General features: G+C 44.1%; 1 protein-coding gene across 4 annotated transcripts in view; it reads right to left on the bottom strand.

Moving 5' to 3' along the window:
• Positions 1-7,081: 7,081 nt before the first annotated feature.
• syt8 (synaptotagmin VIII) overlaps positions 7,082-26,525 on the bottom strand; it is a 115,053-nt gene continuing 95,609 nt past the window's right edge. For all 4 annotated transcript variants that reach the window (XM_041198291.1, XM_041198289.1, XM_041198293.1 and 1 more), the window contains 3 exons: positions 14,875-14,992; positions 12,958-13,091; positions 7,082-10,233 (listed from right to left, as the gene is read on the bottom strand). In XM_041198291.1, the coding sequence (XP_041054225.1) occupies positions 10,003-10,233; positions 12,958-13,091; positions 14,875-14,992 (483 nt within the window). In that variant the 3' untranslated portion in view covers positions 7,082-10,002. The remainder of the gene's footprint in view (positions 10,234-12,957; positions 13,092-14,874; positions 14,993-26,525) is intronic.

The raw sequence follows: 26,525 nt of genomic DNA, 5'->3' as shown, positions 1-26,525 counted from the left end.
CCATTATTTTGCATCTGTGCCCGATACTTCTTGATGTCCTCTTGAGTGGGAGCAGTTTCTTGCTATTTACCCTGTCCAAGCCCCTCAGGATTTTGAATATCTGTATAAAGTCTCCTTTCAGCCTCCTTTTCTCCAAGGAAAACAGGCACAACCTCTCTAATCTATCTTCATAACTACAGTTGTTTATCCCTGGAATCATTCTTGTGAATCTCCTCTGTACTGTTTCCAATGCCTTCACATTCTTCCTCAAGTATGGCACCCAGAACTGGACACAATACTTCAAATGAGGCCTAACTAATGTCTTATACAAGTTTAACATGACCTCCTCACTCTTGTACTCTATGCCCCTATTGATGAAACCTAGGATACCATATGCATTATTAATTGATCACTCAACATGCCCTACCACCTTCCATGACTTATGTACATATACACTGAGGTCCCTTTGTTCCTGCATCTCCTTTAGAGTTTCTCCCTTTATTTTGTACTATCTCTCCACATTCTTCCTGCCAAATGAATTACCTCACACTTCTCTGCATTGAACTTCATCTGCCATTTGCCTGCCCAATCTACCAATATGTCTATGCCCTTTTGAAGATCAAGACTGTCCTCATCACAGTTGACAATGCTTCCAATCTTCATATCATCCACCAATTTTGAAATCATGCCCTGCACACCACGGTCTTGGCCATTAATATATAACAAAAAGAGCAAGGGTCCCAAAACTGACCCCTGGGGAACTCCAGTACAGACCTTCCTCCAATCTAATTGGCATTTGCTGGACCTTACTGTTTGTAAACTAGCTGCCATTACTGCTTCCATAACAAAGTGACTATGGCCAAAATTTTCCATTTGGCGGGTGGGCGGAGCAGGTGCTGATGGCCACCCGTGATCGGGGCCGCACCGCCATTTTGCATTGGCGGGCCAATTAAAGCTTGCCCTGCACATTTCCAACTCCCATGGAAAGCGGGAGTTTGAAGTTTGCGGTGGGCGTGCACAGACTGCCGGGTCCAATGGCGACCCGGCAGTCTGTTTAAAAAAATGCCTGGCAGCCTCCTTTAGGCTGTGTGCCATGGCCAGCTACAGGTCTGCACAGCAGGCCAATATTGAGGGAAGGCCAGAGGAGGAGGGCAGGCTGTGGGGTGTGGCCCAGGAGCAGGGCCGGCTGCAGGGTAGGCCAGCAGGGGGGCAATGTGCCCCTCACTTTTCTGATGATTGCCTTGCTGATGTTGTCGAGGAGATGGCAGCATGGCGGGAGATGCTGTTTCCCCAGGATGGGAGGAGGAGGCCCCACCACATGATGAAGCATGCCTGTGAGTAGGTGGCGGAGGTGGTGAGCACCCACGAAGTGGTGCAGCGCACCTGGATCCAGTGCTGTAAGCGCTTCAACGATTTGTTGCACTCTGGAAGGGTGCGTACCATGTTGGATTTGGGCATTTAACCCAGCAGGTAGCCTTAGCCTTTGAGGCCCCTCCCCAACATTACTGTCATGACTGCATTGACTCATGTTGGACATTTGTCGCATGCTGGGTGGTCAAGCAGATGGTGTCCATGCTTACATCAGCCTCAGTAGTTCATGAGAAGATGGGTTCTCTCTGCACCATGTGTTGCTCTTAGTCGCACATGATTAGTCTAGGGGTAACCTGCAGGAGTTGCAGCTAGGCGCAGACTCAGAACTCCAATACATGTCCTATTCACAGTGATGAGATTGTGGAAGGGGAGCCTCAAGGTCTCAAGGCCAAGAGCCAACTGGTGCCCTCAGTGCCGTACCTAGTTGTGCCTCTTTACTATGGGAGCTAAGACCCGCGTGTTACTGAAAGTGATGGATGCAGAATGTGTCCAAGGTGGCTGTTGGGTGGGGTTTGGGAGTAGTCGTACTATATTTTTGTGACCAATCAGCAGTAGCATAGGGAGGAGGCACTGGAGGCCTCAGATGGGCCACTGTGGTTGGGGTGTGGTGTGCGTGTGCAGAGTACATGTGCAAATAGCCCCAGTGAATGGTCTTCTCTGTTTTGCAGGAGAACAATGCACACAATGCTTCTGAGCTTCTGAGGCGGCCAGGCCCTGTTGGTGATATTGAGCCTTTTTGAGCAGGAGGCCCTGGAGCTTGAAACGTGCCATGCGCCCAGGTCCAAAGGTATCAGTGAGGCTGGGGTGGAGAGGCCAGGTATTTGAGCTCCACAGTTACATCCACTCTGTCTTCCCACCATCCAAAGCACTGATGATTGCTGGAATTGTTAATATAGCAACACTGCTCATTCACAGACTGATAGAGTCAGAGGTGTGGGTCATAGACAAAGGTCCCTTGGCCCTTCAAAGAAGTGTGTGTCCAGCACCTTCTAAAGCCACCCTATCCCATTTCTGACCACTATCCCCATGGCTTTGTATTCCATGGCATCGCAACTGCACATCCAAATACTTATTACATGTTAGGAGGGTTTTTGCGTCCACCACCCTTTCAGCCAGTGCATCCCACATTACTGTGTGCAAGAGTTCCTCATCACCTCACCTGTCAGCCTCATGTCCCTCACCTTAAATAAATGCCACCAGGTTAGTCATCCCTCCACCAAGTGGAAAAGCTGCTTTCTGTCCATCCTATCCATGCCCCTCATAATGTTATGAAGCTCATTAATGCCACCCCTCAATCTCCTGTCCTCCATGACAAATATCCCCAGTCTATGCTATGTGTCCTAATAACTCCAACTCTCCAGCCCAACATGCATTCTGGTCAGCAATCTCTGCACCCTCTCCACTCCAATCACATCCCTCCCATGAAGCGTTGATCACAACTGCATGCAGGACTGTAGCTGTGGCCTTGGCAGCATTTTCTGCACTTGCAACAATGACATTCCCTGTTCTTACATTCTATTCCTCGGCTAATAAAGGCAAGTATGGCATTTACCTTCTTAAATGCCTTATGTATCTGTCTTGCTACGTTAATGGGCCTGTCAACATGCCCAGCAAGGTCCCTCTGATCCTGCTTACTTTCCACAGTCCTACCATTCCTCGTGTATTCCCGTACCTTGTTTGTCCTGCCCAAGTGCATCACCTCACACTTACCCACATAACATTCTGTTTGGCATTCCTTAGTCCATCTGACCAAACTGTCTGTATCCGCCTGTAATGTTTGGGCCTCCTCCTGACTATTTGCCACCACACCAGTGTTCGTCTCCTTAGGTTCTGGAAGTTTGAGCGCATAATGAGCCTGGGGGAAAGGAATGAAGTGTGACACTATGCTCACACATGGAAATGTGGTAGCTGATTTTTCAGGCTTTTTGAAAGTTACAGAGTTGAATAGATACACACAGCTTTATAGCTGCAAGTAAAATAATAATACAAAACTTCTGTCAAAAGTATAGTTTTCAGACCTATTAATCTGCTAACTTTGTATAAAATTGAAGTTATATAACTGATCCACTGTCCTTGTTGTTAATTTCAGCATTATCAGAGGCTGGCAACCAGGCTCCATTACAGATGCCCCCTCTCACGCCTGAGGGCCCTCAACTGTCACCTGCATCACATAATTTCTGCCAGGCAGGCATCAGCACAGATACTAGCACCTCGGTGGGAATAGCAACATCGGCTAGTGTCCCAGGGTACAATGGAGAGGGCACTTCACAATCGCTGGAGGAGATGGCAGAAACAGAGAGTGCCAATGGCGCCAGCAGCCAGAGGACTGCAGGGGACCAGGCATATGCTGAGTCGGGTGTGATGATGTTCCTCTGGAATCGGCCACGATGCAGCAGCTGCAGGAAATGTGGCCGGGTGTGTGGGAGCACCTGGGAGTGTAGCATGAGACCATGCTTCACTTGGTGTCTGTGATGGAGGAGTCCACGTAGAGCATGAGTGATGCCATAAGCCTCATGTCAGAGCATCATGCTCCCTCCAAGGAGAGAGTGGTGACTCTCCTGGAGAGTGCACCAAGTTTCCCAGCTTGGTGCCCATCCATCTACAGTGAGGTCCTAAGCTGCCTGTTGTCTCTGTGGGCTCGTCTCAGGACACTCTGGATGAGGGCAGCAGCTCCTCCGCCCCTCTGCCAGTGAGGCATCCATTGAGGTTGCAACAACTGGGGAGATGCCAGCTGTGGAACTGGCCACTCCCTTCCAGGTGGGGCCAGCACAAGCTCCATGGGCCGGAGGACGTCCAACAAGGACATCCGCCAGGACAGGTCAGCAGCCTGTCTCAGAAGCCACTCCGAGCGATGGGGCGGCATGAAAACATAAGCATAAGGCACCTTCGGCACACCACAGGTTTCTCACTGGTGCTTTGTGTTGGCCCTAGATTAGGAAATTATTATTTATTGCTGTTGTAAGAATGTTTTGCTTTCATTTTGTTGCACCACATCATGGATGAAATTAAATCCAGATGTGTTACCATGGCTGAGGTTGGCTCCTTTGTGTTGCATTTGTATGATTTACAGACATGCCATGAGTATTTGAGTGGACATTGAGGTTTATGCCCAAAGCCCTTAGTTGCAGCTAATGAAGTGGCAGATGTAGCACTTAAGTGCCATGTATGGAAGTGCCAGGCAAGGCTGGTCCTCATGATCCATTTGTGTGGAGCTAGCTGAAGGTTCATTGGATTAAAATCTCCCAGGTGTCCCTGCCTCCTTGGTGTTGTGCCAGGTCAGCGTTCAGCCCCTCATCATTGCCCTGTGTTTCCTCATGCTCCAAATCAGTGCTGGACTCATCGTGTGCAGCAGCATCCATTGCGTCGATGTCTTCATTGTCCACTGCGTCCCCCCTTTCCAGCACAAGACTGTGGAGAGTGCAGTATGCAACTACTATCACCGAGACATGATCTGGGGTGTACTGGAGTGCGCCCCCTGAGTGGTCCAGGCATCGGAAGCGCATCTTGAGAAGACCGATGGCTCTCTCCATCACAGCCCTTGTGGAGACATGGCTCCTATTGTACTGCTGCTCAGCTTCTGTTCTTGGATGGCGGCAAGGCATCATGAGCCACTTTCTAAGGGGCAGCCATCCATCAAGCTGGGCTGGAGCACTGAAGAGCCCCGGCACCTGGGAATGTCTGAGGATGTAGGCGTCGTGGGAGCTGCCTGGGTACCTTGCACAGACTTGTAGAATCAGCACCCTGTGATCACATGTGCTATCTACATGTTCATGGAGTGGAAGACCTTCCTGTTGACGAAGGCACCGCGCTCACCTGCTGGTGCCTTAATGGTCACATGTGACAGTTGGAGCTCCTTCGGCACTGCACCTCAGTCATACTGAAGCAGCTGCTTCTCTGCCTGTGTACCCTGGCAGCAGGGTAGTGGCATCTTCTGTGGCCCCCTTCCACCTTGGACTACCTCTTGGCCCTGCACCCCTTGTGCCTGTGCATGTACTCCCAAAGGTGGCTCCCCTGGAGGCTGATTGTGCACCCCTAGCCTCCTCCTCATTCTAGCCCTCCCTTCCTCCTCAGAGGAGCTGCCACCAGTAGACATGTCAGAACCCATACCCAGGCTAAAGGGAGGCCTCCGGAAAGCTGCAGGCCAGATAAAGATTCCTGACTGAAGAGTGCTGAACTGAAGGCGAAAAGTACATAGAAAGCTGCTGGAATTCATTCTGAACTGCTACACATCACACAGTCAAGTTTAAAAAAACTTTCTGCAATAAATACTTCACAGACCAGATTGACAACCCCACTGAGCCCTCTTATCCCGCCTGTGGATGAGTTTTATTAAAAAGCCGCTTATCCACCTGCTCATTGTGCCCATGCGCCGAGCTGAAGATCGCATGGCCGCCTGAAAATCGGTGTTGATTGCCAAGTTAAGGGCTGTAACTAGCCCGTTAATTAATGGAGGTGTGTGTCGCACTTCATCACACGCCTGCCCAGTGAAATATCGCTATGGCACATGGTGACATCGGGATGCTTGCCCGACATCACCGCATGTCATTTTACTCGCTGATGTGCAGGGCCCGCTCCCCGCATGTCACCTTGAAAATTCTGCCCTATATCTCAAAAGTAATTTGTTGGGCAATGAAGAACTCTGGGACTTTCTGAAGATGTTATAAAAGTATTATATAAATGTAAATTAGTTTGTTATTTTCTTTCAAATAAACTGTCCTATCATGCATTTAATGCATTACCATTATAATCTTTCATTATTTATTTCAAAGTCCTGATTTATAAAACCATTGATTAAAAGTGCAAACTCTATTACTGGAAAGAAAGAAAAGAAGGCTTGCATTTTTATAGCACCTTTCATGGCCACCAGATGTCCCAAAGCACTTTACAGCCAATGAAATAATTTTTGTAAGTATAGACACTGTTGTAATGTGAGAAATAGGGCAGGTAATTAGATTCCTAAATCAGCAATGTAATGTTTTTGCTCTGTTGATTGAGGGATAAGCATTGGCCAGGACTCAAGGGATAACTCCACTGTTCTTCAAAATAATGCCAAGAGCTATTTACATCCACCTAAGAGGGCAGAGGCATCAGTTTAACATCTCACCTGAAAGGTAGCACTTCCAACAGTGGAGCAGTAGTGTGTTAAGCTAGATGTTTGTGATTAAGTTCTGAAGTGGAACTTAAACCCACAACCTTCTTATTCAGAGGCAAGATCACTATCAACTAAGCCACGATTGACTCAGACCATTGTTTAAACTATTCTGTGAGTTTAAGGTTTTAATTAGATCACATTTTTATTGATATTACTATTGCTTTTCTGATTTATTGTACCTCCAAAGCTCCAAGTGTACCACTAACATGCTTTTGCATGTCCCCATCTTTTTTGATGATTTTAAATGTAGACATATTGCAATACCTGTTACTGTAATAATTTCCCAGGACCTGAATAACTCCATAGCTGCTCATTTTCCTCAGGGTTTTAAAATCTTGGTTTGGCATCCCCTAACCACTCCTAAATGATGTATCTTGCTTCTGCCCTGTTGTTTTCAGTCTTTGTTGTGGCCTGCATTGTGAACCTCATACTTCATCCAGTTTTCTTAATTAAACAGCATAGAAGCTTAATGACTCATTTAATTTAACGATATAATTTTATTGTGTTAACCTAATCCAATAGTATCTTAACAGTTTATACATTAATAAAATATGTAAAACATGACAAAAAACTAAAAAATGAGATTTAAATATTTTTATTTGTAACACAACAGATTTCTATTCACAATACCTTTGCTTCTTGACTACCATTTTGATACCAGCTTCTACTATAGTCTTGCTTTGCCATTTATTTATATGATTCTGTCACACATTCTTACTATCACGAAGTCCGTAATTCCTTGTTATTTCAGAAATAATGAACAAAATATATCTTAATATTTGAATTAAACTAGTCAAAAGCAAATTCAGGAAAAGGTTGTTGAAAATGGTTGTTAGTGTGTGCAGCGTTGATCATGAAGGCTACAGACATATGACCAATTCAGTCTGTTAAAATGGTAATATTTAGATAGGAAAGGTACAAAGAACTAAGATTAAATGGATATAAAGCTAACAAAATGGGGAAATAGGCTCAACAGGAAAATTGGTATTCTCCTTTTCCTGTATTCTAATGTCTTTTTTATCTTATACTATTGCACCACTGTATTTGCAAATTTATTCGTTTGATATTTTCATGTACCCATTTATTTACACAAATATAAATGCCAACAGAAACCTTGCTGTTGATTTGCCTTCCCCAGCCCAAGGATGCTGAAGCCAGATAGTATCTTACTGCTTCATTGATTGGGATCTAACTCAACACAGAGCAAGGATTGAACCTGGGAACCTCCTGGTTGACATCATTCAACATTATATGTATGCACTAAGCCCTTTATTTTAGAATGGTTGCCTCTAATGGGACATTAAATAAGTTGTGAAAAGTCTTTTACTTGCAAATTACGTATCATTCACATTAGGAACATGAAATGTTCTACACTGAAATTAAGCAGCCTAACAGTTTTAAATGTATGATCAGGTTGCTTCATGCAGACTAATGGCAATATTTTTTACTTTGGTAGTAATGGCTCTGCCAGTATGAAAGCCATATGTTAGGAGGTTTTCCTAGAATTCTAAGACCTATTATAAATACATAATCACAAAGTGATTCACATCAATTTATGCTTTCAGCTGGAGTAGACAGAAGTCAAAAGGTACAATTTCTATACTCACACATATGTGAGAGAATCCACCACAGTAATACATTTAAGAAGTATTTAGATGAGCACTTGAAATGCCATCGCATACAAGGCTATGAGCCAAGTGCTGGAAAATGGGATTAGAATAGATGTGCTTGATGGGCTGAAGGGCCTGTTTCTGTACTGTATAACTCTAATCTCCCAACCTTCATTCTAACACCATTTTCAGTTCCAATACATATACTTTTGGCAGTAAAAGCAGTTGACTCTTTCATACCAATTTAGCAAATATATATAACAGTTACAAATATATTTTTTAAGTAAAGTGCATATACCATCATAAATAATAAATTTAAAAGCATTTTTTCACAAAAGGAGTGTAGCAAGCCAATTTTTACTATCAAGAAAGAGAACAGAGCTATGTGCCTTTCTTTTCTTACACTATGCTCCTGAAAGATATATTCGTAAAAATCCTTAGGAAATGATCCCAGTGTTCACGCTGGGATCTTGCTCCAGTGTCCTCTAGCAACTGACCCCACTGCAATTTGTAGGATTGGTGGAAGGGCACCTAATTTGCTAGGGATTGGTAGGTGGGCACAAGTTCAATTGTGGATACACCCTGATATTTAGCTGCATGATGCAGGGGGAACATTTGGCACTTAAGAGCACTTAAGAGGCCCCTAACAACAGTCAAGAAACAAGCGGGGGTCAATCAATTCCTTTCAAAACTCTACCCTTTCTTTGGAGGTCCAGGCTGCTTCTCTTTGACCACCTGGATGCTGGTATCCCTGATCTCATTTGGTTTTCTGATGTTCAGTGATATGCTAGGATTTGACTGAGCCAGGCAAACTGCTGGGCAGAGGAAAAACCCCGACTCAATTCCCATCAACCTCCCCCTGCCCACCCATAACCCCACAACTTGCACACAACTCTTACCTTGTAAAGGGCAGCTGGAAGTATGTTAAAAGCACCTGAAAATTTCAGAGAACCAATGGATCCAGGTCCCGGCTTTCTTCATGGGCTCTGCTAGTCTGCCAAAAGCAAGAGACTGGTGCAACCCTCCACAGGGCCTCTGTCCCTTTACACTTCCAAAGATGCAGAACAGCCTTCTTTACTTTGGTTCAGTGGCCATTCAGTATTTATCAAGTCCCTAGATATTATAAAATGTGAATTGCGTCAAAGCTGAGGCCAGCTCTAATCTCAACATCAACCTGAGAAAATTTCCGGCAGGAGTCACTGGATAATGATCAAGACCAGAACTCTGGATAACTTTTATACTCTTCCCTGAATGTTCCAACTGCTGCCTGGAGGAGATCAGTTAACTCACCATGGATCAAGGATGAGATTCAAACTTATGATCTTCTTAATCAATAATTATTCTTCTTAATCTATAATTATTGGGGAGCTCTACTAGAATCATTGATTTGTGCATTATCAAACCTAAAATCATGGAAATTATGGCCCATTAAAGTAGTAATTCAATCCAAGGGATCAGAGGATGAATATAAAACAATCTCAAGATTTACAATATTACAATTCTTCATTTAAGTTGCTCAGTCAAACAATCAATTATCTTCTATTTATTTCCATTGTAGTTGAATATTCCAGGAGAGTGAAAATAACCCAAGTATCCAGGCTTTCTAAATTGCACTGCACAGTAGTGTATACTGGACTCAGCTTTATAAGTACAATAAGTACAGGATCACAAAGTTGTATATGTAATGTGTTTATAATGCATTCTGTGTTGTGTATTCAATTTGGGATAGTAATGTAATACATTTCATCTTGTTCACTTCCGTTCAACCCTTAGAAGACAAAGGGTAGGAACAGAGTATATCTTAGCAAAGGTGAACAGTTTTGCCTGAAACAGATAACTTATAATTTATGACTTTGTAGAGGTTCCTTTGGCTTCAATCTAGTCAGTACACTAGAAAATTTGGAAACGAGACTTCGCCCCAAGTGCTTTGAGCGCTTTATCTACTTCCTCCTTGGATTGAAGAGTGTGCCACTGTGCAATTGGTCTTCTTGGATTGGCTAGCATATCGGACCAGTGACTTAGCTGATTTCCAGTGGCATCACAGCCAAGAAAGAGTTTTCCAATGGCATCATTCTTTGACATCTTGTCATGATCCCACACAGAGATCACTAACTGCACTTTCTGCATGGTGAAAGAGGAAACAAAAACAGAGAATGCTAGAGGTTTTAAAAATCAGTTCCTCCCCTTTTAAAAATTTCTTTATGGATTTCATGCTAATCAAGATGTTAGTAGTATGAAATGGAGACTTTTCAGCAGCCAATGTCAACACAGTGGAAGTCTTGTGGCACAGTGGTAGCATTCCTATCTCTGGACCAGAAGCTCTGGGTTCACAGCCCACTTCAGGACTTGATGGCCACAGAAAATGTGTTCATAAAACAGGCTGATTATTAGTCTGTAAATCCTTCTAATACATGGGAACATTTTCTGGTCTCCCATACTGCAGAAGGCAATGGCAAACACTACAGTACTTTGCCAAGCATAGTCATGGACCAATCCAATGGGTGTCACCCATGGTCACCACTTTTAGAGCATGGTTCTTGAAGGAGGAGGATTATCAACACAAAGCATTCTGGATCAGATATGGCAGAATGAAACATTCTCGGCACTGTTCCTACAATGTGCCCCAGTTAGAGCATCAAAAGAAACAATTGCAGTTTGGCAATTTGTTAGCAGACATGAACGTTTTAACTGTGAAATACAACACAACTGAGCTCAATCCTGACCTCATCCCTTTGTCCAGCTCCATTCAGCTTTCACCAGGATCACTTCAGAACAATAATTATTTTTTTTTCATTTTCCGCACAAGCCATTGTGTGCTCTCTGGATAAGCTTGCAAATTTAATGCAGTCAATTTTATGCACTGCTCCTGCATGCATTAGGAGCTATATTAAGAATATTCAAAATCATTTCACATAGCAACCTAATATACAACGTAAAGAAGACATTAATGGGAGTTAGACTAAGCTGGATTCAAATGAAAGCCTCAGACGTGAAAAGTAATATCTAATTTATGGCAGCATTTAGTTTGCTCTAACTTAAAAATGATGCACATTCTGAGGCACAATTCCACAGGACCACACTGAAGTGAGCATTCTTTGTTAATCTAAATAGTGAGATTCAGCAGGCTGTTTCACTGGAAGGCATTAGAACTGAATTTATTCATGTCCTAACCGAGTGTCTGGATACAAATATTTTCCAGTTGGAATTTTGAAAAGCAATCAATAGCAGGAATCCTGGCTGTGAATTTTCCTCATTCCCTAACTCAGGAGTAATAAAGCCAATTGTAATAACCCCACATGAGATCAGTGAAACTGGGCACAGGCTTGGGATTTGGAAGCACAGTCTTTCAGATTTTCAAGTCAGGTGAAAATTACCCTTTCAGATACACATTTATTTGACTTCTCAGCTGACATCTTTTCAAGAGCATGATTCCGTTTGTTCACAGTAAATAACAACTTAAATATTGCTAAGGGCATTCAGTGCTAATAATAAGGGTGATAAAGTAACAAAGAAGGTTAGAGCACCAATGGGCAGTTCAGCAATTTGTACACATTCACAATCTTGACTGTTACTCTGGAGGGGGCAGGGGGAGTGCTTGGGAGGGGTGGGTGTCAGGCCTTAGTGGGGAGTCAGATTGGGCCTCGGGAGAGGTTGGAGGTGAGAATTGTGCCTGGTGGGGGCCGGGGGAAGGGGAAAGTGTGAGAGTCGATCCTGGGAGGTGTAGGGGGGGAAGAATCCCTGTGGGTGGTGGGGGGTGGGGGGTGGGGGGTGGGGGGGTGAGGACTCAAGAATCCCCATGGGATTGGGGGGGAATCCCTTGGGGGGGGGTAGTTGGGTGGTTGGAGGAAGACCCATGGGGGGTGATGCTTGGGGGTAGACCCCTGGGGTGTAGAGAGGTGGGGGAGTCTCATGGGGGTTTGTGGTAGACCCTTCGGGGGGCTCAGGGGAAGGCAGGCGGGGAAGTCCTGTGGGGGAGCTGTGGAGAGTCCCCTGGGGGTTTGGGGCTGGGGGGGGAGTCCTGTCTAGGGGTCAATGTGGGTTTGTGCAATAGTTACCCAGAAGTTAGAAGAGGTTTTAATTCTAACTTTTTCTAGGTAAATATTGGTGTAACCCAGTTGGAACCATTCGTAGTTTGTGATTTAAATTGCATTTTCAGATGGGTCCCAGCGCAAGGCATTTACCCAGGAGAAGTATGCACTTCCGGGTAATTGCCGTGCAAACCTTACCTGGGGACTTCCGAAGGGGATTCCCCAGCGCATCTTTGGGGTACCCCCACTATACACCACCCTGGAACTCGGAAGTTGCAGCCCCAGACATCACAGTGTTGCCACTGCACATCCATGCAATGAGATGAAGACTGATAAGGGTATGAAGGGAGCAGTAGATGCCAAATGTCACAAATATTGAAAGTGGGCAGCCTAGGGATAGAAATAAGAAGAAAGCATTTGAGTGCAAAATCTGCCCCTCTTCCAAACTTGTGAACTATTTGTTTTGTATTGCTGAAGATACTGAATGCAAGGACTGTATGTAAAATGCAAGTGTTTCCATCCTGGGTGCCCAGTGATCTAAGTCAGGTCTACATAAGTTGAGACATTGCTGTAACAAAGTACTTAAATTCAAATCTCAGAAGGGCACGAATACAACATTTTCATTTCCACTTGGTGTCTCTTTCAGTTAGAATATCAATTTGGTGAAGTAGTGCCACATTATTGGACGTTTTGTGTGGTGATCTTTTAAGTTGAGGCTGCTCAAATATTTTTCATGCAAGTTTTTTATGGTCAACATAAAGAATGTAACCTACTGTACCTTATTTTTTCTTTTAAAGGTTTCACATTTTCTCCTCACCTGTATTTCTTCAAATGTTACATCAAAGTTAAAGGACTCATTGAAATATGGGTTCAATGTGTTCTTTTTAACTGTTGTCTTCTTCTTCTTCAACTTTTTTGTGTTGAGCATCAGTCGTACCTTCACATAGGGGTCTATAAAAAAGATAAAGAGTGCCTCCAAATACTCATGAAAGTAAAATCCATCAGTCCCTTTGGTTTTGTATTCAGCCTTGTCCCAACAGTATATGGTCACATTTATTTTGAAGACACCAGTTTGAAATATAACCACAAACCCTTCATTTGAGGCAATGTTGTATGAGAGAAGTTTAAGGAATATATTTTACTCTGTTTCTTGACAGGTAGAGGATATGCATTATTCAATGGGGTGTGATAATGATGTGACCTTTGTTCTATGTTTTTCCATAATCTGCAGTAATTTTGATTTTAGGCAATAGTGTAAAAGGTGACATGAGCTCAGACATTCAGAACATACCTCTCCCAATTTTATTTTCCTTCAACTTAAATAAAATCAAAAATTGGAAGAGGTGTGTAATGAGTGGTCATGCTGATACCACATATGATATCGGCTAAAATCAAAAATACCCTCACTGTGTGGATAATGATATGCATCTCTCACTGACACTATGGTAAATATAAGGAACCCTGAGTGCAATTGACCCTGGAGTATGGTACAACAGGATAACAGCCTGGGGAGTGTTACATCCAGAATTATACCACCAGGGTATGGTCTTTATGAAATAGAGTGTTGCAAGAATGTTATAGGCAGAATAACAGACTGCTGGGAATGTGTAGAGAGGTAGGCAGATAACTGAGAAAATATTGCAGAAAGTAGTGGGTAATTTATCAAAATGTTAGAAGCAAGAGAACAAAGATCAGGGCAAGCTTTATAGATAGTCGCAATTAGTTGTGTATGTGTTACAGACAGAATAGCAGATATCTGAAAATATGTTGCAGTAAAAGTTATAACAAGCATTCCTCTTCCCCCTTCTCCTTTCTCTCTCTCACTCTCTCATACCCCTCCTCGCCCTCCTTCTGTCTCTCTCTGGCCTTCTCCTTCCCCTCCCTTTTCCCCTCCTCCTTTCCTTCATTCCCTCTACCCTGCCTTCTCTCTGCCCTCCACCTTCTCCCCTTTCCTTTCTTTCCCCGACCGGCATTTTCTACCCCTCCTCTCCTCCTCTCTTCCCTGCCCTCTCTCAGTTCAAGAGCAATTAGGGATGGGCAACAAAAACTGACCTTCTCAGCGACTGCCACATCCCTCAAGAGAAATGTTTTAAATGACACAAGTAGGGGCAGAATATTATGCTCAGCGTGTAGACACATGCCCGACACACCTGAGTATAAAATGACGCATAATGGCAGTGTCGTGATATTTCATCCGGTGGGCCTGGACCAGATAATTAAAAGGCCTATTAAGGCCATTAACAATCTAATTAAATTAAATTCACACTGTCCATTCAACCTAACGGTTGGCGGCAGGTGAAAAGGCCAAGTAGCCTTTACATTTTTTAGGAAACCTCATCCACGAATGGGATTGCACTTTCTGCTTCGTGCCTCAGGGAGATTGAAACGTTCTTTCTTGCACATGCATGAACTGCACACCAGGCCCAACTCTCCCTCCTCCTTCCACCCGCACAGGCAGCACTCAGCTCAGCTGCTTACGATCCACCAAGAGCAGGCCTTAATTGACCAGCCAGCATGAAATCATGGTGCGGAGCCAATGACGGATGACGGTCAGCTTCCCGAACCACCCCCACCAAAACCACACACCAAGAGCAAAATCGTGCCCTAGGTATTTACAATCAGTACCAACTACCAGAGCAATCTCTGTATTGGCAGATGGTTCCAATGTAATTTTGTGAAAGAGCTAATTTCAACCAAACATGCAGCCACAAGTGTTTGGAGTAGGAACTCTTACCAGATAAACCACCTTTATCCATTATCTTCAGGTTCTTGGCTTCTAAAATTACAACTGTCAGCTTGTTTGAAGTGGGAACATAACGCAGGGAGAAGCAGATATCACCAAGTCTCACTTGCTAATAAAGAAACCAAACAAAATAAAATAATCAATATTCTGACCGTAGCGTACATTGGAAAGAAAACATGGAAGCATTGTTACCGAGAGAGATATTAGCAATCAAAACTCTCCTGCTGGCCCAAAGTTTATTTTGGGAATTTTTGTTTGACATGTAATGTAACCTCTTGTAGGTGTGAAATTTTGCATGTTTTGGCTGTGTAACTGCTCCTCAAAGATGTCAGCATTCTTTTCTTTTCAGCAGAAAATAAATCTGAATTAAAGATTTCAACCTGAACTGTAAACCTGTCATTTCTCTTTTTAGATGCTGCCAATTGCCTGCTATATATTTGTAGCATTATTTGTCTTCACTTCAGGTTTTCAATGGTATCAGTTGCCCTATTTTTTCTGACCCTATTGCTGTGGTGCTTTAAGGTTGTGGAATATTGCTTCAGGAAACCTGGCAACTAAAGGAAAGCAAGGCTACAGGATCCAGCATGCCTGCCACTCCAACCCCATACATTTGGACACTCTACCAGCCCTTCCAAACTCCCCTTGGCCTTCCTGACAAAGCCTCCAATCTCAGGGTCTGATCCTCAAGTTGGGGAGATGGTCAGAGATTAGAGGCTGGGGCTGTAGGGGTTCAGATTAGAGGCCTGCGTAATCAGAGGCCAGTAGGTGGGGAGCTCACAGGCCTTGGGCTGAGATTGGTGGCCTTGGTATGGGTGAAGTTTGAGGCCTTAGGTTCCCCCACCTGACATCCTCTCTGGGATCAGAACTACTACCCTATCTCCAGTTTGCGTTTGAACCTACCTGACCCTCTAGCTTCTTCTCCAATATCCAGCAGCCCCGCTGAGTGAAAGCAAAGTCTGTCAATCGGGCTGATGTTCAAGTGGGGAACCTATCAGTGATGTCACAGGAACATTGTGGGTTTAAGACTCTACAGCCTGAGTTGAAACTTGGGTTTCCAGCTTTCCAGCTTGCTATTACATACTCCCTCTCCCCTCACCATCTCTGCTCCAGATAGGTGAAAATTTAAAATTCAGCCTTTATTTCAGGGCTCTATTTAAATCTCAGTTCAACAAGGCACTGGGGGCCACTGTCAGTTGGAGGACTGGTGAACGGCTTGAGTAATACCCATTTTATAAAGGAAGACAGGTTTAATCTGAGAACTGACAAGCCTGTCATTTAAGATTTGCAGTAGACAAGATATTAGAGTTTCTGAAAATGAAATTATTGAAATTACTCTAGATAAAGAGATAATAGCCACAAGAAGTCTGCACGGATTATGAAATGACAATCATGTTTGATAAATATCAGAATTTTTTTTATGGAGGCACAAACTAAATCAATGCCGGGGAGAAGTGCTGTGCATGTGGGATTATTAGAAAAGACCAAGTGGTATGGAATTAGGGGATAGTAAACTGTGTGAAAAGTCGGCCAAAAGGGAGAAAATAACATGTGTAAGTTAAGAGTAGTTTTTCAAAGTGCTTGGAAATAGTGAGTAGTGTCCTATGGTATTTAGTTCTTGAGTCAGTTTTGTTCACTGTTCATACTTAAGAGTTTTTTTAAAAATCTGTGTCGCACATTTCACAAACTCAGACATGCCAAAGTGCTTTGAAGTATAGCCATTGTTGTAATGTTGGAAATGAAGCAACTAATTTGTGTACAGTAAGGTCTCACAAACAACTAAGTGATAAAGACCAGAATAGTTTTAATGGTGTTGATTGAGGAGCAGGACATCAGGAAAACTTTGTTTTGATCAGGGGCACCAGGGAGATCTTCTGTGCACATCCTCAAACTAGTCTCATAAAATCTTCTACCTCCGTGAAGACAAACCTCAGTTTAACAACGACCAGGAAGACAGCACCTCAGCCTAGATTTTTATTCAGATCTCTAGAGTGGGACTCGAACTCACAACCTTTTCACTTGGTGACTTTCCAAACTTCTCCCCACCACTCCTGGATGCCTCCCATGTGGCAATCCAGGGTGTAATACACCTTTAAGAGAATGTGAGCAGATTGACCACGTGACTGTAGGACACAAAAGCTGTGTAGTGCAGGCTACCATGTTAATGTTAGTCTAGAGTAGGATCTAGTTGGGGAAGCACACATCATGTTGGTTCTCTGTTGTTTGTGTAAATAAATAGCATGTGCTTCATTTCATATTGGTCTCTGCGTCTGCAGAATATTGAAATCAACTCACCTGCTGACAGATAAGTGTGCAACCGGTTCCTGAGCAAAGCGACCCATATAGAACATAACAACTGGCGACGAAGCAAAACATGACCAATTGGCAACACAAAGGAAAGCTGCAAAAACTCAACTGTACTGAAGTAGCCATGCCTTGCAAGCTGCTTGTAAGCACTCACCATAGTTGTTGAAGTTATCTCCCTCCAGTATGCCACAATTTGGCCGCATCGAACCCTTTGATCAGACCATCGATGACTGGTCACATTATATTGAATGCCTCGCGTTTTTCTTTTTGGCCAACGACATATCGGGGGAGGAGAAGAGACGGCCAATCCACTTATTGACATGTGGCAGTAAAACATACGGCCTAATATGTAGCCTAACAGCACCCAACACCCCAGATTCCAAGAGCTTTGATCAGTTGATGAATCTTGTGAAATGCTACTTTCAGCCAAAACCCTCGGTAACAACACACATTTTAAATTCAATTCGAGGTGTCGCGCCTCTGCAGAGAAAGTCGTTTGTTATGTAGCAGCTTTAAAATAATTGACAGAGCACTGTGGGTTTGGGACATTGAGTGATGACATGTTAAGAGACTGATTAGTATGTAGGGTTAACAAAGACGTCATTCAAAAGAGGTTGATGTCTGAGACAAATTTGGATTTCAGCAAGGCGCTGGAGTTGCCCTCGCAATGGGAAGTGCAGTCAGTGACTCAGAAGAAATCAAGGGAGCACAAAATTGCGCTATTCTTCGCGTTGAGAGGGAGGCACCGGCTGGAAATGGCGCGGAAGTGCAGGGCTCCGCGGAAAGGCAGGAAACCGCCGCCCTTAACTGACCAGTAAAAGGCAATGGTTTAACGGGTGAAGACCACATTAATAATAGCAGAATTGCAACCAGACAGTCTGAAAATGAATGACAATTTAGAAAAACCAAGTGTTTCTACTGCCATTGCAATGGGCATGTTATGCGATATTGTAAAGAAAGATTGATGCAAAATTTCAAACAAAAAGGCAGAAGTCGGGAAATTTATATAATGGAGGAACCAGAAGCAACAGAGTCAGATACTTATTCCCGCATAATTTAAAAATGGGTAAAACAGAGCCAATCTACATGACAACAGAAGTCAACAGGAATCCCTTTCGAATGGAGGTGGATGCAGGCGCATCCACAATAGTCATAGGAGAGGATTCAAATATGTTTAAGTATCTGAAAGGAGGAGGCCACTCAGTAAAGCTGGAAAATCAGATGCCAGACTAAAGACATATAGTGGCGAAAACATATGAGTGAAAGGCATATGCAAGGTTCCAGTACAATGAAGCCAGTCTGCTAACCTATCCCTGATAGTGGTAGCAGGGGAGGGTCCAACCCTAGTTGGTTGGAACTGGCTTAAGGAAATAAAAGTGGAGTGGACGGAGATTTTTCAACTAAGAATGAAAGACCTGCAAGAGTTATTAAAGAAATATGCCCCTGTGTTCAGGGGAAAGCTCGGGAGGATTCAGGGACTGCAAGCCAAAATCCATGTAGATCCTAGAACAATCCACAGATATTTGAAGGTGAGGCCAGTCCCCTATGAACTACGAGAAAAGGTGAATATTGAATTAGACAGGCTGGAAAGGTTGGGAGTTTGACAACTTGTGCAATTTTCCAAATGGGCAGTTGCCATAGTTCCAGTACTAAAGCCTGACCAGAATGTACGAATATGCGGGGACCACAAGTTGACCGTTAACAAAGTGGCCAGACTTGGTAGGCATCCTATATGAAAAATTGATGAATTGTACACCAAGCTGGCAGGGGGAAACCACATTTGCAAAACTCGACATAAGCCATGCCTACCAGAAAGTCGAGCTAGAAAAGGCCTCTCGGTTTTTTGTGCCTATCAACACATATAAGGAGTCATACCAGTAAATCAGGTTACCATTCGGAGTCTCACTGGCTTGTGCAATTTTCCATCGGAGTGTGAAAAATTTACTCCAAGTTCTATCCTATGTGGTGGTTTATCTTGATGATATCCTAGTAACAGGACTGACTGATGAAGAACACCTGGCTAACTTGAAAGAGGTATGTAAGCATTTGTCATTTGAAAAGGAAAAAATGTACCTTCCAAATAAAAGAAGTGATTTACCTGGGTCATCGGGTCGACTCGCAAGGCCTTCACTCAGAAGAGAAGGTGAGAGCTATTTGTGAGGCTTCAGCCCCCAAAAAATGCCACAGAACTCAAGTCCTTCTTGGGAATGATTAATTATTATGGTCATTTTCTCCCAATTTTGTCAACAGTACTGGCTCCATTTTCTGGGTTACTCAAGAAAAACTACGGCAGAATTTTCTGCCTGCCGGGCGGGCGGACCTGACCCAATCTCCAGCAGGCAGGGAGACGAGGTAGAAAGGACAAGAGGTGTGATCTATCCACAGGAGCCAGATGACACACCAGAAAAACTTTGTAAAGGCGCTGGGAGCAGATAATAATTGGTCAATGCCAAGAGTCTAGCCCCAAGGACCTGGGCGCAGTGCCTAAAAAAGTTCAATGACCTCACACTAGTGGTCAAGACTAGCAAATGTACCTTCAAATGGGAACTGTGCACGTGTTGTCAAGTGTCATTTTCAGATTTCCAACTTCATTTCCCACCAACTGCTCCATTAGCCTCAGGTACTGCTCAATGCACCACATCCTATCACTCATCTACCAACAATCTCCATCAAACACAACTCACACTCATGCACTCAGCACTGTTGCAAGCTTCATACCCACATCTCACAGCTTGCATACACTGCCAGCTATTCAACCATAACAGCCAGGTCACTCAAACAAATTGCACTACACCCACTGGCACACTTACTTCTTTCTTGCAGGACAAGTTGGTTTTCAGGAACTAACCAGCAGGGGTCAGGCACGGTTGCCTGTCTTACCCTGGGGGAGAAGGGAGGAATGCCATCTTTGCAATGGCCATAGCTGAGGCCGTGACCAGTAGTATGACCAAAACCATTGAAAATGGTGGTCCCTTCATGTTTAATCCTCCTTTGCACATCCCACCTTCCCCTCATCACATAATATCTTCTGTTTTACAAGCTGCAGATCCAAGCAACCCCTGCCCTTCTGTCTTTCTCCTTTTAGATACCCAAGAACTTAAACCTGTCAAGCAGTGGTGGAAAAAAAACAGGAAAACAGTGATGAAGATGACAAAGGTCACATACTGGTTCTGTGGCAGAGAACTTAGATGGCCACTTTATGCATGCCTTTTTCTGTAGCCCACTCCATCAATGAAATGCTTGCACGGCTAACAGAAAACGTGTGTGTAATGTCAAAGATCATGCAGCGTCTGATGGCCAATGTCTCAGCTGCTTTGCAGCACCAACAGAAGCACCCAAAGCCTGAGTGCTGCAGTGGAAACTCAGACTTCTGTAAAGCAAGCTCAGCCTGCCTCCACATAAGCCTAGACTGCTGTCCTCATGGCTACAGATACCAGTGTTCAAAGGGGTGGCAGGATATCACAACAGTCCAGCAATCTATCCTCCAACACATTATTAGAATTGCCAAGGTGCTGCCCCAGGAGAGTGGCAGTGACCCCATGGAGCCTGCTGGCCTCTATTAAAATGACAGCATCCATCCTTCCACCACTACCTCCACCAGTGCCCTTGTTGTTGTCTATCAGCCAGTCCACACAGACTGCTGCCACCCATGCCCATGCAAAAGGTGGTAAAGTTTCAAGCTGGACCTTGGTAGTCCTGAGCTGCTCAATGTCATCTGAAAGTCAACAGCTGTGCTGCAGTCACTGGGGTACCAATGCCTACGAGCAATAGGCAAAGGCACATGGAAATCAGGCACCAAGGTAATGTGCAAGGATGATTTTGTTAACGTTAGTATGCAGCATGGCATTGTTTGAATTATAAATTTGGTTTAGAATATTAATTTTTGCACTGTGGAGAAGCAGATGCTGTGATGGACAGTAATAGGGTGAAGCTATGGTGCAAAGAGAATTAGGGTTCTGTTTACAAGTATTGCGGTCTCAGGCTGCCCAACCAGCAAAGGGTTGTTGGTTGCCTCTTACCCTCCTCCACTTTCTCCTACACCTCAGCTCACCATATACCTGGTTATAAGGGCTGTGCCCCTCATGATGGCGTGAACTATTTCCCAGTTGTAAGGATGTGCTCTAAAGTTGTTAATTTATATAACATGGAACTGTAATGTTGTAAATTATTCAAATCCTTGTAATTTAATCATATTTCTTGAGAATTCAATTATTTTAGCATTAAATTCCTTTTGCGATTTATTTACTTTGCTTCATTTGAATTTTTAGTGCAAAAATGGCTTTAAAGTATGAGGAGTAAAGTGCACAATCATAAAAATTTATGCACAATTTACATTTGGCTCAATCAGTTTGTGCCTTGCTTACCTTCCATGTGAGAAAATAGTTCCAATGCTATTAACCCAACCCATTCCTATAACCCTTCAAACCCTTTTCTTTTTTCAATCTATATAATCTTAATGTGCAGCATGCAGCAGACCTCCAGCAATCTTGACATCCGCAATCCAAAGAAGTTAAGGCAGAGGAAGCATTGTGTTAGCACACTCATGACCTGCTGTATCACATTGCATGTGGCAGCATGGCTTTCATTGTATATATGCTGCACACTGGTGCATGGGCTGTGTACTGGAGTCCTGAGCCATGCATTGAAGGATAACCTTTGTCGCTCAGTAGCTACCCTCTAGTTTGTTGTGGTGGCTCAAATGCAGATGGCAGAGCGGACTGCTCCTGAATGAAGGCATCCTGATTGCTGCCAGGAAATCAGGCATTGATCTGGATGACATGTTGCGTATATTTGTACCCCAAGTGGACATTGAGGGAGTGGAATACCTTCTGTTTGTGAAACACTCCCTGGATGCTCTCTAGTTTCCTCACCAAAATGGTGTGTGGCGCAGCTTGTACCAGAGATGTATGTGTGCTCTGCATACACCTATTTTGGAGCTAAAATAACTTGAGTAGCCCTGAAAAACTGGGTGCTAAGGAGCAAAATTTTGTGACTATGGAATTTAAAAGGCAATAGTCAATGATGAGCCTATTAATAAAGTTAATAAGGCCTCAACTATTAGAGATGTGTGTGCAATATTAGGCTCCAGAATACAAAAACGAAGCAAAGCATTACAATGACTATCAGCAGATTCCTTATGAGGTGTTATCTGATACATGGAAACACAAACATAAAAAAGGCTTTAAAAGCTAGCCTTTCTTCACTAGAATAATGCAGATTGCAGAGTGATATGGTAGAAGTTTTTCAAATAATGGATGGATGAGATAAGATTGATAGAAGCAGATTGTTTCCTGTCATCAAGCAGTCATGAGTGAGGGGCCATAGGTGCAAAATTATATGCAACAAATTTAAAACAGAGCTCATGAGAAAGATCTTTACAGAGAGTTGTGAGTATGTGAAATTCACTTGCAGGTTAGTGGCAGATATAGAAACTATGTCAACATTAAGATTATATAAATTGAAAAAGGAAAAGGGTTTGAAGGGTAATGGGAATGGGTTGGTTTAATAGTATTGGAACTATTTTCTCACATAGAAGGTGAGCAAGGCACAAACTGATTGAGCCGAATGTAAATTGTGCATACATTTTTATGAATGTGCACTTTACTCCTCATAGCTTAAAGCCATTTTTGCACTAAAAATTCAAATGAAGCAAAGTAAATAAATGGCAAAAAGAATTTAGTGCTAAAATAATTTAATTCTCAAGAAATATGATTAAATTACAAGGACATGAATAATTTACAACATTACAGTTCCGTGCTATATAAGTTAACTTTAGAGCACATCCTTACAACTGGGAAATATTTCCTGGTGTGGCTATTAAAAAACAGTAATCTAAGTTAATCAAGAGCTGGGATACATTCCCAAAGGCAGCAGTTATTCAGGAGTGATAGATTGTTTTTCTTTCTTCCAATAGTTGTTAATGCTTTCTAGATATGATTCTAATGATAGGTCAACTATCCAGGAGTTCACTCAAATAGTCATTGTACAAATGAACACTGGACATCAAGCATTGATGGGCTCTTTGACCATGGAGAAAGCAAAAGTGAAGGCCAACCCTGTCATCACCTGATAGCCATATACATATTAGCGCAACTGGGCCTGGATTTTCGACATGACAGAGAGACTCTCCATTGTGGCAAAAATAGTGGAAGTGCAGAAAAAGTCCCTGAACAGGGCGCTTCCCATTTTTGCAGGGACAAGAATGGGGGCAGTTTGTGTTTTGCACAGTTGCGTCTTACAGAGGCATCTGGCTATTTAAATAATCAACTGCCTCCACTCTAGTCGGATTCACACTCAGGAGTGTGAAACCCAAAGTGTGCAGATTAGACCTGGTAAGAGCAGGTCTGAATCTTGTGGATTCATTTGCATAACCAGGGTATCCCTTTGGAGAGGTAAGGTACCCCTTTGGGTATTATCCCTGAACCACTTTGGGGGAAGTCAGGTGCCCTTTGAGGGCAGTCAGCCACCTTTTGAGTGAAGTCAGGTGCCCTTTGGGAGAGGGGGTAAGGTGCCCTTTGCAATTGTTAAAAGTAGGCAAAAATGTGTGCAAAAAGTACATAAACTCATTAACTGTCAAGCTCATTGGAATTGTCAACAGACCTGTCAAAATCAACCGTCAAAAATGTTGAGGGGACCCGTCAAAAGTGTCAAGAGGAACTGTCAAAATCATCTGTCAAAGGGAGCTGTCAAGGCATTTAAAAATCCTGCCCTTTAAATCTTTGAAAATATTGTCTGGACTGCTAAATAAAAAAAGATTGCTGGCTATTTCACTCTGTCTGTTCACATAAATCTGAGGGCTTCCACTACTGGATTAGTGCTGCATGACTGATTTCACAACCATCTAGTATTACCATAGGGTGCTTGCGATTTCACAGTTTGATTGACAACTATAAGTGTTTATAGACTCCTTGAAGCAGGACTATGAATTCCAATACTAGTGAAAAGGCTTCATTAGTTGAAGAATATAAAAGTGGTAAATGTGTTTCTATGAATGAGGGTGCTTTTTTCAATTTAGTGAAGTCTGCAATAGACACTAAGAAGTTTATTTTACAGAACTCTATTTTATCTCATCGGTGCATGGGTCCTGAAGTCTATCAATGGTGGATACTGGGTGAATTGACATAGTAGGTGTAAGGGCAAAGGGTGGATGGGGGGAATGAGTTGGTGCTAAGCTAGTATGGGGCAATAAATGGCCATGGGTTGTGTACAGGGGCATAGCTTGGCATGGGTAGGGCATGGGGAATGTGTGGGAGGATGAGGGGGGGGATGAGTGCTGGAGGAATGTTTCATGTTTTATTCTTTTCTAATTTTCTTCCCGAGGCTGGCCTTCTGCCCAGCCCACCTCCACACCCAGCATTTTCTTCAGTACTTCAGGAGTTGCCTGCACCAGCAACCACCCCCAACCCAGACAGAAAATCTAACCTCAAAGCAGTCAGTTTTAATAGTTGGGTTCACGGAGCCAGGAATTCTCCCGAATCTGCGCAGCCGACTCAAGGATGAAAATCCAGGCCCCGGTCTCTAAGTTTTCCTCACCTCTTCACAAAGTATCTGTCCTCCACCTAAAACTTCAGCCAAAATACTGGAGGTCTGCTAGCAACTGTGGAATGGTACTGAATATAAATCAGAAGAGGAGATTGTGTGCTCATGTGCTGCCAACATGTGACAATTTGTTGGGATGGAATTGTTTCCCGCCACCCCCGCACCCCCCCCACTTCCCCACCCACACCCCCCTCCCCCCCTGCCCACCACTGGTGGGTGTCATAGCAGGCAGGGGGAGACAATCTCGCGGGAACATGGAGATTGGTTACCGGACAGTGGGATTTGACGACGGGAACTTGCGGTCCTGACCGTTGTGGCGAGATAATGACGTGTCACCAACCCCACCATAGGCTGTCGGGAAGCTCTTTTGCATCCCTTTGACGGGATTCAAATTAACCCCCGACCGGAATTCCACCACCCGCTCCCCCGTCCAATCATTCCCCTGCACCCCAGCTCTCAGATGCTGGAAAAGATGGAGGACTCTGAATCTGGTTGTTTCCAGGACACCATGTGGTCCATCAGTTAGGTAGCCCATCATTCAGATGGACTCTCCAGCTGGTGAGTGGCAGCATGAGGTTGTCTGATTTGAGGATGGTCTTCATGTTGTGAGGACAGGAAGATGAGGATAGGGAAGGAGAGGTGGGGCGTATGCGGAGGCCTAGAGGGGCATGGGGACGTTGAAGGTAGTAAGTGGGGGAAAGAATAAAAAGCTGTGGAATCTGGGATGGGCGAGGTGGATTATAGAGCGGGAATGTGGGAAGGGCCATGGTGGAGTACAGGCAAGGGGTTTGGGTGTTGATAGTTGCAGGTATGAATGGGCAGTAGAAGGGCAAGGGGTCCAGAGTGGGGGTTTTTGATGTCTGCTGCTGAGTCCTGGGGGACAAACTGAGGAAATTTGTGATATGAATAGATTGTGAGAGTTAAAGGGGGCAGTGAGATCCGGTGGGGTGGGAGGTTGAGGGTCCTGCGATGGCAGGTGAAGGGCCTCTAAGGGTTGTTTGAGGGCAGATGGAAACAGATGTGAATTCTGTGGGTCGGAAGGACAAGGGGTTGCATCTCTACAGTTATTGGGGTAGGCCCGTCGGGAAGGAAGGGGATGTTAATGTTAACATGCACTTGATGAAGGTAATGTGGGGTTTCTAGGGTGACTGTAGGAAGGTCAAAGGTAACACCAGGAGGGTCAGTGGTTATGGGTGGGGTGGGTGTGGGTAAAGGGGGGATGGTGAAAGCTATTGGGCTGCGCCTCAAAAGTGTCTCTCGCCATGGCTACTCACAACTATGCAGAGCCTCATGGTGGGGATGTCGAGATGCTGGTTGGGAGTTGGGTCATCAGAGTCATTGGGCAGAGCTGCAGGTCAACTTAACTGGACAACTGAAGGGGAACCCTAACTAGTTCTGCTGAAGCAAAGGCTTCAGAATTGAGGCGGGTGAATGGCAAAGGAGAAGTGTGTGTGGGAGGTTTCTCGCACATGGCTGGCAAGGGTCCTGGCAAAGATCAATGTCTCCCTGTGCATGCATACTTCTGGGCAACACAAACCCAGCCTGGGTTGTCCTCATGAATATAGAGGTGTGCACAGGCTTAACAACTAGGAAACGCAATGAAAAGACAGCAGACCTTCTAAAAGTGCAAGTGACCACATATTTACAAAAGTGTATCAACATTGAACAATGATAGTGCATCCGGGCAACCACATGTGACATCAGAGCTTCTTAATTGTTCTTTGCCTGCCACTGCATCTAGGTGCTAGCCCCACATTCATAGGAGGGGTGGAGGCAGTCTGCTGACCACTATGCCCTGT

This window comes from Carcharodon carcharias, chromosome 10 (assembly GCF_017639515.1).
Source record: "Carcharodon carcharias isolate sCarCar2 chromosome 10, sCarCar2.pri, whole genome shotgun sequence".
Classification (NCBI taxonomy): Eukaryota; Metazoa; Chordata; class Chondrichthyes; order Lamniformes; family Lamnidae; genus Carcharodon; species Carcharodon carcharias.
Note: the sequence above shows the minus strand (reverse complement) of the source record. Positions and strands in the feature narration are given on the sequence as shown.